The 17,629-nt window shown below is 42.6% G+C and overlaps 1 protein-coding gene across 1 annotated transcript; it reads left to right on the top strand.

Moving 5' to 3' along the window:
* The first annotated feature begins 14,101 nt into the window (after positions 1-14,101).
* On the top strand, positions 14,102-15,250 carry LOC149271399 (uncharacterized). Its single transcript, XM_089507475.1, has one exon. The coding sequence runs from the start codon at positions 14,102-14,104 to the stop codon at positions 15,248-15,250; it is 1,149 nt and encodes a 382-aa protein (XP_089363601.1).
* The last annotated feature ends 2,379 nt before the right edge of the window (positions 15,251-17,629 follow it).

The following is a 17,629-nucleotide window of genomic DNA, read 5'->3' as shown; positions in this document are numbered from 1 at the left end:
TTTGGGGTTCATAAAAAAAAAAAAAGACGTAGCCTGTGGTTATCGCGTCCAGGTGTCAGAGAACATAAAGACAGCAGGACGCGGCGAGAGAAGCCAATAAAATAAAGGGAGCCATAAAATGAAGAGGCTTTGGTAAATGTGGTGCAATCGCCCCGGCAACCAATGGAATGCGCCAGTCAGCAAGATTCCGTCTGTTGCTATGAGAGCAATTTTGGTAAAGATGATACTTTTATTGGATAACTGAATTACATTCTTTTTGGTACATGAAGAATAAGAAGGGGTTGGGGGGGCTCTAAAAACCCCTAAGAGTGTATTTTACATTTTCAGTCTATATGTTATGTAATATTTTTTAAATAAATGTATTATTTATTATGAAAAATACACAAAATTAAAGAAAAACAAAAACACCTGTTGATATAAAAGCATTTTAATGTTTGGCTGTCAGCGTCCTTCAGCACGATTCAAAGTAATTCACGTTAGGGTCGCCTGGAGGTTAAATGGTTACGTTTTTCCACACTTCTTCTGGGGTCCATCGGGGGGAATCAGCAGTCATTTAAATGCAACAAACACAAAGCTTTCACATTTAAAACGGGGATTAGGTGCAAAAAAACATCCTGTGTTACCCCAAACGGGCGCCATCCGCATATCCCCACGATTCAGGAGAAGAGTGACGGCGATTGATGTGCAAGAAACCGGCCGGCCGGCTCTATAGACCCCGGACACGGTGAGGAAGGAGCGTGAAAGGCAGCTTCCCTGAATGACAATAGAGGTAAATAAACAGATAAGTGTCAGACGATCAATCCAATCCCCTCCGGAGCAGCACGTGTGTGTGTGTGACCATGGACATATTGTGCGTGATGCAGGTGGGTGATAACACCTGCTACAGGTGTCCACAATGGCCGATTTCCCTGGACACTTACCCATTCCACCTGTTGCTCAGCGGCACAGGTTAATCACCCCCATTCTGTGTGTGAGATGTATTATTTATCTCCCTCTGTGAGCAGTGGGATGTTGGTTGGGCGTCATGCTTGGCAGCGTGATATGACCTCATAGATCTCCATAGTGTATATGGGCCGGTCTGGCACCAGAGCAATAGTGTGAAGGGTATCCTGATTGCAAGTAGGGCAATCTACCAATCGTTATGAAGCATGATTGTGGTGGTGGTGGGGGGGTATATAGTGTGAAGTGGACAGTTATGTTATTTGGGTGTCTAAGATGTAAATCCAAAAGTTTAAGGATGTCCTACTATCCTCTCGGCCACCACCATATTTGCTCAGCGTGAACATTCTTTTAGAATGCGTCTGTATTGTTGATTTCGGGAATGGGTATTGTTGATTTGGGGGAATGGGTATTGTTGATTTTGGGGATGGGTATTGTTGATTTGGGGGAATGGGTATTGTTGATTTTGGGGATGGGTATTGTTGATTTGGGGGAATGGGTATTGTTGATTTGGGGGAATGGGTATTATTGATTTTGGGGATGGGTATTGTTGATTTGGGGGAATGGGTATTGTTGATTTGGGGGAATGGGTATTGTTGATTTTGGGGATGGGTATTGTTGATTTGGGGGAATGGGTATTGTTGATTTTGGGGATGGGTATTGTTGATTTGGGGGAACGGGTATTGTTGATTTGGGGGAATGGGTATTGTTGATTTCGGGGAATGGGTATTGTTGATTTCGGGGAATGGGTATCGTTGATTTGGGGGAATGGGTATTGTTCATTTCGGGGAATGGGTATTGTTCATTTCGGGGAATGTGTATTGTTGATTTGGGGGAATGGGTATTGTTGATTTCGGGGAATGGGTATTGTTGATTTGGGGGAATGGGTATTGTTGATTTCGGGGAATGCGTATTGTTGATTTGGGGGAATGGGTATTGTTGATTTCGGGGAATGCGTATTGTTGATTTGGGGGAATGTGTATTGTTTATTTGGGGGAATGTGTATTGTTTATTTGGGGGAATGGGTATTGTTGATTTCGGGGAATGCGTATTGTTGATTTGGGGGAATGTGTATTGTTTATTTGGGGGAATGTGTATTGTTTATTTGGGGGAATGGGTATTGTTGATTTGGGGGAATGGGTATTGTTGAACGTTCTTCTGGGATCCTGACAATGTGAGGACTCGTTTTCTGCACGTTACAAGCACTCCACATAACGCTCAATAGAATATCATCTGCAACCCAGGGGCTACAACAAAGTTACAGCATTAAAAATCCTGGATTATGTCGCAGATCTGGTGGAGCGAATTCGGCTTTTATAAATTGACGGGATAATGTCACAGCAGAGGGTGCCGTCTAAATCCTCCTGGTTGTTTTGACGGACGGGCTGTAGCCTCTGGCTATGATACTCACAGCAGGCGCTCAGCACCAAATAGTGAACTAAACCCGTCCCAGCCGCAGTCCCGAGGAGCTTTATGTACAGATTATATACAGTTCTTAATGGGCTGGTAAGAGGCATGGAGAATCCTGTCTGCAGACATACTGCCCCCCCACATGCTCCAAGCAATGCTTACTTTGATCTGTAAATAGAATTACTCTGGTTTATTCACTGTGTAGAACATGGGGAAAGCAACAGATCAACTTACACACTAGGTCCATCTTTTTCGGTGCCACTGATGGCCACTGAATTTAAATCAGAGATGATCTTCATTGCAGAACGCAAACATCATGTTAACCAGGTATATAGGTCAGAAGCTGTCCAGACCTCTGCAAATGTCTACAGCAGACAAAGTCTGGAAGGCTGCGCTCCTCTGTTTGGGGTATTAGGGCTTTTGTTATGCGGGATAAATGACTAGATGTGACTTTAATGTAGAACATAATCATTTGCATTTACAAAGCATCATTCTCCTGGTCTACTATGTCACAAATCTGCAAGACTGGTATGGCGTTCAAGGTTTTAACCCTTCAACAGGGAAAACTTGGGGGAGGGGGGGTGACGCTTACTGATCCATGACTGGGACCACTGCTTTCCATCATAATTTTGTGTTACTGGCTTAGCTCAAGAACACCTTATCAACACTTGATCTCCCTATCCAGCTATGACTTCTCTGAAAATGTATGCCATTTAGGCTCCAAATGGTCGGGAAATTATAGAATATATCATGATATTTCGAATATGAATAAATTAAGCCACTTCCTCACGTGTCGTATGATTTTGCATAATGTGATAAAGCGAATAAACACCAGAGTTGGTACCAAAGCCAAAAGAGACCCCACCTCGTCTCTTCCAAGGTGAACAGTGCAAGGGTTTGTGGGCCAAAGGCAATTGTGGTTCATCACTTGAGTGACGAGAAACAAGACGTCTTCGGGCTATAAACTTTAGTCTAGTGACCCCTAGCTGTAGACAAATAGCATTGCATGCCAATAGTCTACTATCCACAACACCAGAAGGAATGGCAATTAGAGCTGGCCTCCTAAAGCCTTTTACTAAACGTTGCCCTGGACTTCCAGTGCAAGGGTTTAGGAAGACCTCTTCCCCTGGGGGCCTGACCCTTAAATCCCCTTCATGGGATGGAACATGAGAGTTGGGTGACTCTGTCCCATCGGTCCTCTGTTCAATATAAAAGTGAAAATCTTCAGGAATAGGAGACTACTAAAAACCACTAGTGTTTCACATTTTTTTAGGGGATTAGTTCATTTGCAAAATTCTGCATTAAACTGAAGAAGCTTTCTATTGTCTATTATAAATAAGTGACCCGGCACCCCAGGGTGCGGCAGAGTCTCGCTATACTCCCGGAAGTGTTGGCATGTATGAGCTGGAGGGACACTTCCGAGCTCCCACGCAGGAGTGCCTTTCTTCGCTGATAACGCAAAGTAATCACATTCCAGAGCGTGAGTAAGAAACTCATTACTGTTCTACATTAAAGACTCCAGGTATTCTAATCAGGACATGTTTATTGCTCATGAAGTAGGATCTACCAAGATTGTTTACAGAGAGGGTGGTAGGTAAGCAGACCAGCCTCCCATCAGAAGTGGTAGTGGTGATATAGTGAAGGAATTTAAACATGCATGGGATAGGCATACGGCTCCTGAATCTAAGACAAGTCCAATGAAAAAATGTGCCAACAAATTCTATGTTTCTAAAGGGTTTATATTTCTATGGATCCCTTTATATGTATTTTATGTGATTTTCATTCCAATTTTGATTAGTTGTTTTCAGTAGCTCACGGCATAGAAACCAACACACTTCCCATCTGAGGAAGAGGATGAGATATATATATATATATATTAAAAGCATTAAAAAATAAGAAAATTAATAAAATGGTTAATATATACATCCATAATCTCTAAAGCAACATTTTAATGTAATTTTAAGATGTTTCATTAATTATACGTAGCACTCATGGACGTAAATGCTGGAGACTTCTGGTATAGATAAGGTCCCTTTATTAAATAAACTTAAAACAAAAAACAAAAAAAATCAAAGCTTCATCATCCGGACATCAGTGTTTGCCATGATGAGGGAACGTTGCATTTCTTTGGTTATATGTGTATAGACAGTAACATTGTCTTTATTCTGTTATGGAACACATACACACTCGCCCTAACACTCACTTAACATACACTCTCACTAATATACATATACACACTCACCATAACAGATACACACATACACACTCACTGTAACACACGCTAACACCACACACTCTCACAAGTAGCTGTTCCTTATGCGAGTGGCTGCCCTATTTCAGCATCAGGTCATTTGGAGTTCCCAGCTATCATTTGTTAGCAATCGAGCCATTGAGCATCATGTGTAACGTTTTCGGGTGGATACATGCTCCTTACACCAAAATGAAGCAGTTCATTATAAATATTATACTCAGGTTTTATTATAAATACAATTATAATGTAATCCTGATAAATAGTATATACAGAGATGTATGTACCTTCGGTCTGACCTAGGGTGGTGTTTCTAGCCACCCCATCAGTGATCAGGCCCACCTGGGACCTGCCACCCTTGGCATGGATACGTCACTGGGTATATATGTATGTATTTATATATATATATATATATATATAGTATTGGTACAGGTATATAGTATTGGAGTATAATAGTATCCCAACTGTCTATTTATTTGCCACTAGAGGGCGATATAATCCTACAAGAAAGGGCTTGTGCTTAGTTCACCTGTCACCCAGAAAATGTTGCATTAGTTAAAAAAGTGTTATTTTATCATTAACATTTTTATGTAATGTTTTATGTAATGTTAATTTTTTTTTGCTGTAAATCCATACATTAAGAAGTTTACATCCCCTTTATATAGCAATCATTTTCAAGCGAAAAAATCATATCTAAAGATTTGATATGTAATTGAAACAAACTCCTGGATGTAACGCTTAGGGTGCCTGAAATGTGAGCAGTTATTCATTTAACCCTCCGTGCTCCAAGTGAAAACGAGTTAAAACATAGCTTCCACTGGGCGCCCTCAAATCATTTAGTAAGCCGCAGATTTGGGTACTGTATGTGATTAACCCTTTAGCTGCATCACAGAGAAGATTGGGACCTGCTGGAGACACTTCTTGATCCTGTATGTTGCTAGGATAATTCCCCAAGGCAGGGAGTTTGAGCTCGTGACTTCTAGCAGAGAACACCGGACTCTCTCGGGGATAATGTCAGAGGATCGTTAAAACTAGTTTATAAGTTACCAGGGAACAGAGGACGCAGGCCGTGTGTGTACACAAAACAGGAGACGAAAAAGCCTAATATAGACTATTATGCTGCACGGTTAAAAGACTTATGGAGGACGTGAGAACGATTGGAACTGCAGCGCTTTTGGAACAGACAGATTCTCACGGTTTCTGAGAGCCGTCGTCAATGGTTTCCAATGCTGTTTTATGTAGACATTATCCTGTACTCTGAGCCAGCACATTGCCTTGGGAAGTCCCAAATACATATATATATTCATCAAATACCCCTATACACAGATGGTGCTCCTTCTCGGATAAAATAGGCTCCCAAATCTGTCCCCTATATTTGTCTGAGGAGCAGAAGAGACAAGAAGGACCTGGAAGTTCTCCCAAAAACAAAGAGGTGGACAGGGTTGCTGAAAATTGAAAACTCCAACCTACGTCTCTCAGTTTGAATGTGTGTAGAGAGAAATCCCTGCCTATAAGTAAACCCCTAGGTATATCCATACTTCCCAACTGTCCCTCTTCACTCCCCTACTCAACTTCTTTTCTAGAAGTTAGGAATGTTTGCTGGGTATGAGGGAATCGCAGGGTTCTACATCACTAAAAGCCACAATAATGCGTGTAGAAACAGTGTAATATGTATTTATAAATTATTACTATTTACTTATTCTAAATGCCTTTCTAATGTTGGTATTTCTGAAATCCTTGTGTTTGGCAAAACCACTTCTGCTGGAAGGCACTTCCGGGTCTCTGGAATTTTTGTCATCTTGGTTGTCCATCCTCCTTGTTCACTCAGGCAAAACATTAATCGCACCGTCTAGTAAGCGAAGCAACTGAACCTTAGAGGACGTGTCATTTTATTCTGTAGATTTAATCTCACAAATCAGCGGCAGCCATTCGGTTCCATGACCCCTAAGTGTTCCCAGCGAAAGTTATGAATGAGGCCAAATTTTACCTGGTTAAAGAATCATGTCTGGGAAATGCTCAAAATGATACAAGTAATAATAATACATTTAGTTCCAACAGTGTTCAGTAAATGCCCCCCCCCCCATTCCATGTCCTCCAGATCTTCTGGTATCACACAGTAGTCCATTGTGAGTCTTCTGCGTTCCATCACCGGTGGGGTTTGGAGATCATGTTTTGGGGGGTAGTGTTTATAACTTGGTAGGAAACCGGCTAACATTTATTCAAATTCTTATGTGAATAAAGCACAATTGGTTTTGCTGCTTTCACTAAAAAGTCTTTTTCTCAACAAAAATCCATAGCAAAAGCATCCGCTGCATTTTGAATACATTCTTTATCCGGGAAATGATTGCACTTTGACACGGATCGTAAGTTCTGTACCAGTCGGAGTGAACAGACCCTCCCGTGGATATCTACGCTCCATCCGTGATGAATGATCCGGGGTCACACATTCAGGGACGAGGCTTGTTGTGGAAGAGTTTGCCTGCTGCAGACGGCACCCAGACATTCCTCTTAAAATAGTCTGAGCGCTTTGGGAAAGATTGGCAAACGTTCTTTAAAGGAACATTCTAGGACTTTTCTAGGACTGCTCCTTTCCTTTGGAGTGCTCTCTTTTTGGCTTTACGCGCTCCCCAGCAACGTATTAACCTTTGGTCATCGCAGGGCCACCAGCCACCCTGTCGTCCGTACAGCTGAGCACCGGGATGTTACCCGGCACCGTCCTCCGTAGTGTTAATAGCCCGATGAACGGTCTCCCTTTTAACCACCCCATTGAACATTGGGGTTACCCTGTTATGCAGCCCCCCTGGACCTGTCAGTCTTGTTGGCCTAGGTCAGAATACCCGGAGAAAAGACCCACTTCTTCAGGGATGCCATGTTAACTCGCTTCCTCCCATTCAACGCTGCTGGATGCTAGAGATGGTCCTTCGCGGATGACCCTGTCCTCCACGCAAACGTACAAGACCTTTTCAGGGTGCGTATAGATTTTTGGACATTCTCTCTCTCCGTGAAAAGCTTTCATTACTGGGACGGTCTCCTTTTCCTCCAAACCCTCTATGAGATACACCCCCCCCCCCTCGCCTTCACCCAGAAATGGCCGGGAAAAGCATCCTTCTCTGACTTCATATAACATCATCCGGTTCCCGCACGGCAACCATTCGGTTTCGGTTTCTGGTTACGAGATGAACTGGTTGCTCTGGTCAGGTTATTGGCAAACCTAACCAGCAGGTCAACATTCCTCCATCGCTGATATAACAACGCACCTCGGGGTGAGGAGCGGAAAGGAGGGAACGGAGAGAGATACGGTGAGAGCGGCGTGGCGGGAGAGCGTGGACGCTACAGATAAGGGAAAGGTGTAGCTGGAATGTACCGTTTCAACATAACACACAGTGCGAACTCTGTATAAGGACGCCTTCATTTTAACCATTTCATTCCCAGAGGGTTGCACCATATATTGTGGATAGGTGGAAACATTTGTGATTCTCACTCTTATGAGCACTTCCTCAAGGCAGGGGGCTGATTGTTTCTTTACAATAAATAAAGGGCTCCATACCTTGGAATTTGATGACACGTGAGCAATTTGGCATGGTAGATTGTAAGCTCCTTTGAGCCGGGCCCTCCTCACCTGTTATCTCCGTAAGTCAAGTTGTTATGTTGTATACTGCTTGTTATGTCCTGTCTACCCATTGTACAGCGCTATATAAAACAATAAACAATACTATTTTTATTATTAATAGTCAATGCTGAACCCTGTCACTAGGCGAGTGCCCCTAATGCCCGTACACATACACTCCCAGGGGAGGTCTGGTAATATTCAGGCCAGGTGGCAAGCCCAAATAATACAGCCCTGCCCTATACAAATGCGCTGCTTAGAAAGAGCACGGAAATGATACTAAAGCCCTAAAAACCCTGGTGGCAATTTGTGGATCTACTAGTAAGACAGACAGAAAAGGCACCTGGCAGTGGACCCCAATCTTCAAATGAGAGCACCCCAGAGTTCAGTTGCCCCCAAACACACTTGACAACCCTCCCAAGTCCCCAGCAGGGGTTAAACTATACCGTCAACTGGGGGGCAAACTGAAGAAACAGCATTTCGGAATGAAACGCCACTCTTTTAACCATTTTATTCACTGATGACAGAAAGTCTGGGTATTATTACCCTATTAATCGAGTCCCAGTTCCCCAAAAGACCCAGCTGCTCTGAGTGGTTAGGAAATCGAATAAATCATTTGGAATCGTGCAAACGAACAGCAAACCCATGTCGCTGTATACAGTGCGTTCGTTAAAATGCACCTTTTTCCCGTTTTACCTGCACGCAGCGGTTACTGGCTGTAGATGCAATCATATAGTAACCGGCCAAAACGTCACCTGCCTATTACAACGCCACCCTTTACTCCCCAGTGGCTTTTACTAGCACCGACCAGCGCATACTAATATGGGGTTAATTGTTTTAGCAACAACAGGGTGTTAATTCTGTTTTAAAAAGTCATAACCCCCCTGAGGGTGGCAGAGCTTGCGGGCAATGCTGCCGATACGGCAACCAGCGTCCAGAACAGAAAGGGTTAATTTTCATATTAGGGAGGTGTGGAGAGGAAGGAGTCAAAGAGTGGAGAGCATGTGAGAGGAGGGAGAGCTGGTGGAGGGTTTGTAGGCAGGGAGGGGGAGTGCTGCTAGAACTTTGAGCAGCATAACATTCAGATCTAGAGGCAAAGTGTAGCGATCGGTGGGGAGAGCCGCGCAGGATCGCCAAGGTAAGAGCCGCCTGCTTTATTGACTCGCTAATAAGGATACCATTCTTCCCCTTTAAAAGAGGATGCTTATAAAACTATAGGAGGGGTGATGGGTCCAGAACCGGAATATCTCAACCCGAAACGCTCCGGGAAAATATACACCAAGGTGTGGCTGTGGTGTGACAATGCTATGGATTACAACTCCCATCATGCTAGTCCGTAAAATATAATTTCTCGGGCATTCAATTAATTACTTCCTAATAATACAACAATATAATTCATATTAAAATTCAATGACATTTTTTATTTCCTGGCAGCGAAAATAATATTAATAATATTTGTATCGGTGTTGAGGTTGAAAGGAGTGCTATGATTGTAGGTAATGCAGGAAAATTCTCTTAACTGTAACAAATAAATGTTCTAAATCTATTAAATTGGCCTATTTTAGGACAGTGTTTATGGCTCAATATTAGTGTTCTATTATTATATAATTCTGTATCGTATGATGTAGAAATTCCACCCAGGTCACAAATCCCAATCCGTTGCAGAGGGTTTAAAGGGAAACAAAATGACGCAAAAAAATATCCGTTCAATATTTAGGAAAGAAATACAGTTTTTAAATGAGTTAGAGTCGTGAAAATAACAAAATTTAATAAATAGGAAATCTTGGCTAACATTTTTTTGCACATTCATTATGTATCCTGTGTTAGGAATGTAGTATTTTTTCCAATCTCGTTTTGTATTGTTTCAAATTCTCGTTATACTTTTGTAACTGGTGCGGAAAACAGGAAATTGGAGGAAATGGCCAAAGCCAGGCGTGCCGTATCCAAGCGGCAATGCGGACCAATATATCCGGGGGTCACCGCTTCGAAAGCTCTCGCTGCCACTAAATGTGTTATTTTGTGTCCTGCTTTCTGGTGAATATCGTGAAACTGCGCAGAAGGGGTACACTAATAAATGTTTCCCCCCCCCCTCCTCTGACACATAAAGGGTTAAGGAGGCTTCTTTTTCTATGTTGGCCCTATAAAAGGTCACAAACGTCAACTAACGACTCCATTTTTTATCGGGCTAATTTGGGGAAATCCATTTTTTCTTATAGAGATTCAAGGGCAGCCTATTTACTTTAACGTACGATGGAAGCCATCTCAATGGCACACAAATGGTTAAGGGTAAGCTAACCCCTTCAATCCCGCGTTTTAGGCCTTGTTTGTGAGTGCGAGCCATTCCCAGACATTACGGATCTGTTTATCTGGTCTCTATGGGGATTTCCCTGTGTTTAGTAACCGCTCGGATTTAACCCTTGATGGATCCATAAACACGTCAGAGACGCCGTAGCTTCACAGAACACTTTGTAGGATGTCCCTGGCTCAAAAAAAAACACTCGTTACCTTTAAGGACAAGAAATGGGCAGGGTTTTAACATCTAAATATTAAAAATCACATCATTTTTATTAAATTGTATCCAATCTGGTGACATTCTGGTCTCCAAGAAAAGAGAGACCTGTGGGGGGGGGGGGTTAACCTGTGCCCTAAAGGGGGTAGATGTACTCCGGTATCAATTCTTTGAGAATAAATGTGCGTTTGCAGAAATAAACCAAATCAGCAAAGGGTCCCGCGTATGATACTGTGTTATAAATGGCTTTTAGGAAGTATATGTTATTGTACATCTCACAATGATCTGTTTAAAGTTGTTTTTTTATGAAAACACGTATGAAAATGTTACATTTATGTGGTTTTCATATCCTAGCCCATGAGCGTCTTTGTTTTTTTATTGTATTACATCACATTTTAATTGGGTGCGGCTCAGCGGTCTATACTATACCCCGTAAAAAAACTGGACCCAACTTATATATAGGATGTCCGACCGTTCCTGAACGAGACGCGGGAAGTGACAGCCTTCCTTCCTCTGTAATACCGGATGGAATTAATTACCGTATGGAGTCCACGGGTCGCGTTTATATGTGTGGTCTGAGCTGCGTGTGTTGCGTGTTGATGGAGCGCTCACACAGATAACACAGAAGCACAAAACATGCAGAATGGGAAGAGACGGACTAAGAGACCAAAGAGCTCTCAACAAGCTGCCTACTTGGGCCCTGGGTGTCTTTATGCCAAGCACATAGGTGTATGTGGCCCCCGCATCGACCGCATCGATCGCAGGGACCCATAGGAGGGAATGCCAAATCTCAATGGGCCTTGTAGAGTTTTGTATTACTGATGGGGTTCCCTAAACATTCTGAAAAATAAAACGCTTCAGGAACATCCCTGTTTCACATCTATCCACATTCCAGATGGTCAAAAAGGAACTACCGTGGCTTTATCTGATTTATCTGATGTGTTATATGGGATGGAGGCGTAGGTAGGGAACAAAACCTTTTTGTGACTTAGTGCCTTAATCATTGCCGTTTACGTAGTTGAGTAAGGTGTGTGTGTGTATATATATATATATATATATATATATATATATATATATATATAATAACGCACTTTAATGACACTGTTTAATAGGTAAAGCCTGTTTAACTCCGTTGTTGCTTGCAGGGCTGTAGTACTCTGTGAAACATGCAAACGTTCTGAGCTCCTAGGAAGAGGAGAGTGACGGAAATATAAGAGTCTGTGTCGAGAGCTGGCTATGGAGAGCACCGCGGACACTAAGTGAGTAAAGTCTGTTACTTTTAAATTAATTGTATAAACTTTGTAGCTTCTGTGAAATGTCTTGTTGCTGTAGACCTCTAACAGTCCCCACTCGAATGCCCTCTCGCAATGCCTGCACCTGCTTGCGCAGCAACCTCTGGAATATGTGAAGAAGCGGTATTTCTGAGTAACGCACTACTCATCTAGAAATTCTGAATTGGGAATTCTGCAGCCCTCATTTGGATCCAATCCTTATCACCCTCAGCCAACCTGAGCACATTACTTACAGTCTCTGTGATTCATACAGCGGCCCAGCCGCACCCTGCAGCCTGCATGCTGATAAGTGATTGATAAAAAGCACAACGGTTGTATAGCAGTTAAGGGCGACGATCATTATTATACAATCAGCCCCAAAGAAAATCTGCCCTCTTGCAGTGGCATAGCCGGTTGTCTTGGACCCTGGGGCAGCGTTGGAAGTTCCCCTCCTGTGCGGACATCACATCCGCTTCCAGAAGTGGACAGAGGACCGGGGGGGGGGGGCAGCTTCCCCTCTTGCCCCACAGAACATAGCCCTGTACTTTTTTTATTTATTTATTTCTAAACCAAAAGAAGCCCCCCCTAGTTTTCTTCTTAAACATCACATGTCCGAACATTTCAAATGAGCAAAAAGAGACACTTTTGTTTTTAGATGGTTTGGTTAGGATTTTTGTGACTTTTGTAACCTATTTCCAAATGTTTATGAAATTGAGCAGCCCGGGGAAGAAGAATTTTCTCGAATAAAGCATTACTGTTGTCTATATGCACAAATAATCTGACTTTATAGAAGCATTCTGAGCTCCTAGGAGAGAAGACGTCAGGGATTTGAATCATAAAGAAGGGACTGCCTTTCTTAAACAAGGATACTGGGAGGTATTCCTACTTAGGATACACTTAGATCTGTTATTAATGCTTGTGGTTTGCAGGAAAAAATCATCTGTGATTCTCTCTCTAGAGCTTAGCATAGCTTGCAGGGTCCTGATGATGATGATTTATTATTATTGTTTTATATAGCGCCATCAAATTCTGTAGCGCTGTACAATGGGTAGACAGGACATAACAAGGTGAGGAGGGCCCTGCTCAAAGGAGCTTACAATCTAGATGATGATGATGATGATGGTCCAGCACCGGTGGTGTTGCTGGCGTTTCCTCTGTGGGGTTTAGCAGAATATATTGACATTGAGATCATCCTCATTTTACTTTCTCTCTGCCGCTCTTTATATGATTGGTTAATCAGTAACAACGTTCTACAGAACTGGAGCCTTGCAGAGCATTTCACCACGGGGGGGGGGGGGATAATATTACGAGGAGGCACGTTCTCCATGCCTCCGTCACATGATGGAGTTTGTTTTATTTATTACAGTTTTCCGCAAACTTAACCCCAAAAAATCCCTCCACGGATCGCGTTATCGAGGGCGATATAATTACTCCCTGCGAAGTCCTTCAGACTCGTTTTGCGGCTGACCCTCAATGACTTGCTTTTTCAGTGCTTTGACCATCACAATTTATAACTTTTAACTGTTTCCGTTCCTTTTTCCAGGAGAACTGCAGCACACATTGAAAACCCAACTGCACCGAATTGTCTTTTTTCATGTAATTGGTAATAGTTACTTAAACCTTATTGAGATCTGATCTGCTGGTTCTCCTTACCTTCAGCCATGTCTGGTGAGTATATATGGTGTATATATATAAATATCTATTACGCAGGTGGTTATACCTCCAGTATAAATGTCCAATAATTCTCACTAAAGGTGAGATCTGGTGGCCCGATGTATTTAGCCTTGGCCTCCTCTTTGTCTATATTTATGTTTTTTTTTACATTATTTAGGGTAAACTCAGCTCGTAGGAGAACCTCACAGGGGAAGGTGTATAATGTATAGTAAAATATGTAAGATTAAATGGTATCCTTTTTATATTACATTTATTTATATATAGCGCCAACAGATTCTGTAGCATTGTATTTTACTATTCTGTATATTTTATATTGACTGTATGTTTCTTTCTTTACGCCAGGTCTTCAGTGCAAAGCGGTTTTTCTGTGGCTGTTTTTCGTCGGAGTCCCGACAGTGGGAGCGGTGGACGACCCTTGTAATAATTGCACCGTGTTGCGCAATATGGAAGACTTGCCCAATCTGGATTCAGACCTCTGCTGTGCGATACTCAACTTCTCCGCGAGTACTCTAGAATGGAACGTCTTCACCAGGTTATCCAGCCTGCGGGTTCTGCGCCTCTCAAACTGTGGGATACTTGAGATCGCGTCTAGCGAAGGATGGAGCACACCGACATCCATCGAACATCTCTACATGGATAACAATCACCTGAGAGTTCTTCCTGATGGATTCTTAGCCAATGCCCCCAACCTGAAGGTGCTTCACCTTGATTTTAATGAACTGCACCACCTGCCTCCAAACTTCCTGATGGCCTCAGACCACATAGAGGAGATAAACCTAAGTTACAACTACCTGACCGCTCTTCCACTGACGATCTTCAAACCTTCTCTCTCAGTACTTGGCTTCCTCAACAATAGCTTAGAATGTACCTGCGCCCTCTATGACCACTTGGAACCATTCTTCCGTAGCAATGATAGCCATGGGATGCTAGAAGACTTGACTTGTTCTTCACCAAAAGAGGATAATGGATTAAAAATTAAAGATGTTAAGAGAGGAAGCCTCTGCAGGTCACATAGTTTAACCGTGGTGCTGATCTGCATTCCCCTGTTGGTAGTTTTAGGGTTTACGTGTTGGTATCTTTGCTGCCGTAAACAAAAAGCCGCGTACACCAACGCAAGGCAAGAGTGCAGCCTGGTTACCGTGGAACGCAACGGAACCTCAAATTTAAGACAATACCATCATTATGAACCTAGACAGCATTCCCAAAAGGACAGGCAGGAGCTGGAAGCTAATCAGGTAAATGACCCCATCTTATTGAAACCTTCTGCTGCCCTGTTGGGGAGCAGCCGGGATCTCTATGAAGAGGTGGAAATAAAACTAGGGACGTCTGCAGATCACTTGGTGGAGAAGGATGGTGACATCAACCAAGATGGCCCTGGGCTGATGTTGGCGGATGAAGAGGAAGATGATGTAGATAACCGGGCGGGAGACGAACTGGACGTGGAAACGGCGAGCGTGACAGATGTCATGAAAGACTCTACAGACCGCGAGAAGCTTTATCTAAACCAGGCTACGGACTATTACAGCCTGGTCCCCGGGATTGAGCTGGAAGACTCGGATCATTGTGAATATGAAAGTGTTGACCTCTCCTGAGAGGTTCCTCTGGCTTTGCTATTCTTGGGCAAGTGACCGAGTCGGTTATTCATTGTTGGGTTTGTGCCATTTTGCAGAGGAACGCATCAGACCGCAACGAACTGAGGAAGAGTCTTTCCTACGTGGCGCTACCCTGGCGTTTCACTATTAATGAAGATCAGGAGATGCCGGGGTTATCCTTCAATCAAACACCAAGGACACGCTATTTTTGTTTACGTGTGCAGCTTCCAGATAAAGATATATATTTATTTGTATATTGATATGGGGTGTTTTAAAGCCTCCAGCCCCGTTCAGGGTGAATTATAAGAAAGATGTTTTTAATATGAATTAGAAAACCCTATTTTACTTAATTTTATATTATACGGAGAATTGTCACAGAGCTGGCTTCTGTGGAGATAAAGCCAGCGCAGCTTGGGTTTTATTGTGTTGAATAGCCATGAATCTTTCTTTTCTCGTCTCAATGACTGCTTGGATTTACTCCGCAATGAACAGTTTCTTTACTTCTAATGAAACCTGGAACCATTGTGCTTCTGTAATCCTATCGGCAGTTATTGCCAATAATCAGAAATGCTCATGGATTCCAGCGCATGGAATGTAGACTGAGATGTCGTGGAATATTTCACGCCGCGATGCGTGTATTCATCCTAACATGTAATATGATTGTTTTTTGTTTTAAGAAAAACACTGCATTTGAGTAATATAGCCATAATCAACAGCACTTTTTCCCCCCCCATGAGGTTGTGAGTTTAGGATCTTAAATCAGAAAGATAAAGGCTGAAACTGTAGGAATTAATGGGAACGTAGATCAGGGGAATGGAGGAATGAAGGAGAGAAATGAATGAGATGAAGAAGAAGGGACCAAAGCGTTGGAAATAAAATATTGATTTTAAAAGTATGTGTATATGTGTGTGTGTGTGTGTGTATATATGTATATATATATATATATATATATATATAATATATATAGTTTGATTTTAAATAGCAGTCCGTCACAATCGAGGTGCTACAACTGGTTTCTGTGTGAACGATACCTCTTCCGGGTCCCTATCCTAGCACGTTAATGTCTATTTTATTTGCAAACTCAAACTTAAATGAATTTATTTATATCTGTGATAAGTTTTTTTAAAAGAAATCTAAGAGGAAAAATAAAATGCTTGTTTAAATTGCATTACTGCGCTACTATTTGCTTACCAGGAAACAGTCGCTATTTTGTGCTACGTAGAATTATCATAAAAACATAGAATGTGACGGCAGATATCTTAATCAGTCCTTGATCTTATCTTATATTCAGGATAGCTTTATGCCTATCCTATGAATGTTTGAATTCCCTCACTTTATTAGCCTCTACCACCCCTAATGAGAGGCTGGTCCATTTATCTACCGCTCTGTCAGTAAAGTAAAACTCTTGTTCTAAAATTTCTCCTCTTTTCAAGTAAACTTCTCTCTTGTAAAAATAAAAAATAAAAGACTAAGGGAACCCAGTATGAAGGGCTTGAAATGAGGTGTGCTAGAAACATTTAAATACTTAAAGGGTTTAAATGTTTCTTTACATAAAAAGGTGGCAACGTTTTGGTTTTATGTGTCACAAGGTTACCGTACCTGGGAACTTTCTAGCTCTGGCTACCTGTGAGACGCATGTAGTAGGTCCCGCTGGCGTCATGGGACACACAATATTTTTAATGGGGAACTGGGCGAGTAGTGACCCGGAGAAGCTCCCAGGTATGAAGGTTACGTTACACATTAGTGGATAGCGGTAAATGTAATATTACCTCTAGGATATTGACTCTGTGTCCTACAAGATCTCTGAAATCCAGTCCTGAGGCTGGTCTCTCAATAGGATTTTAAATTCCATGAATCACATCTCCTATAGTAACTCTCCACCTTATTTTCATGACGGACAGATTTAATGGAAATCACCGGAACTTCTCCCGGGGGTTCCACCGATTCTAAACTCCCATCCTTAGCGGATGTGTTGAGAAGTCCGTACTGTCTTGAAAGTATAAACCCTGCAGAGATCGTTAATCCCATCACACAAAGCCCGTCCGTATTTAGCATTAGACACAAGACGTTGTTGTCGTTTCTGGATTCAAGCCAGAGGAGGAAATGGTTATTCTGGACGGGGCTATTGTCTTAGAAACCCCGGGATTTAATGTGAGAGAGGGAGTCGCCACTTTCCTTTTCCTGACTTTCTCTAGCCCAGGGCCGCCTCGGCACTAAAGCCGCTCTCTGGCTACGGCTTCCATCGCTCTCGTTCTGCATAGGACGTCATCCAGGAGGTTCTGGAGCTCTGGTTCACTAGGACTTCAGCGCCTCTACCCTCTACCTGTTATTGGCCCAGCGCTAAAACCAAGGGGTATCAAAACTTGAAATGACTAAAAC

The sequence above is a fragment of the Sceloporus occidentalis genome, unplaced genomic scaffold (genome assembly GCF_023333645.1).
Source record: "Sceloporus occidentalis isolate IW3139 unplaced genomic scaffold, rSceOcc1.0.p SCAF_526, whole genome shotgun sequence".
Classification (NCBI taxonomy): domain Eukaryota; kingdom Metazoa; phylum Chordata; class Lepidosauria; order Squamata; family Phrynosomatidae; genus Sceloporus; species Sceloporus occidentalis.
This window is presented reverse-complemented; position numbering and strand designations above follow the sequence as displayed.

Excerpts from the sequence above, each read along its gene's own strand:
- LOC149271399 (XM_089507475.1), top strand. The coding sequence starts at position 14,102 with ATGGAAGACTTGCCCAATCTGGATTCAGACCTCTGCTGTGCGATACTC.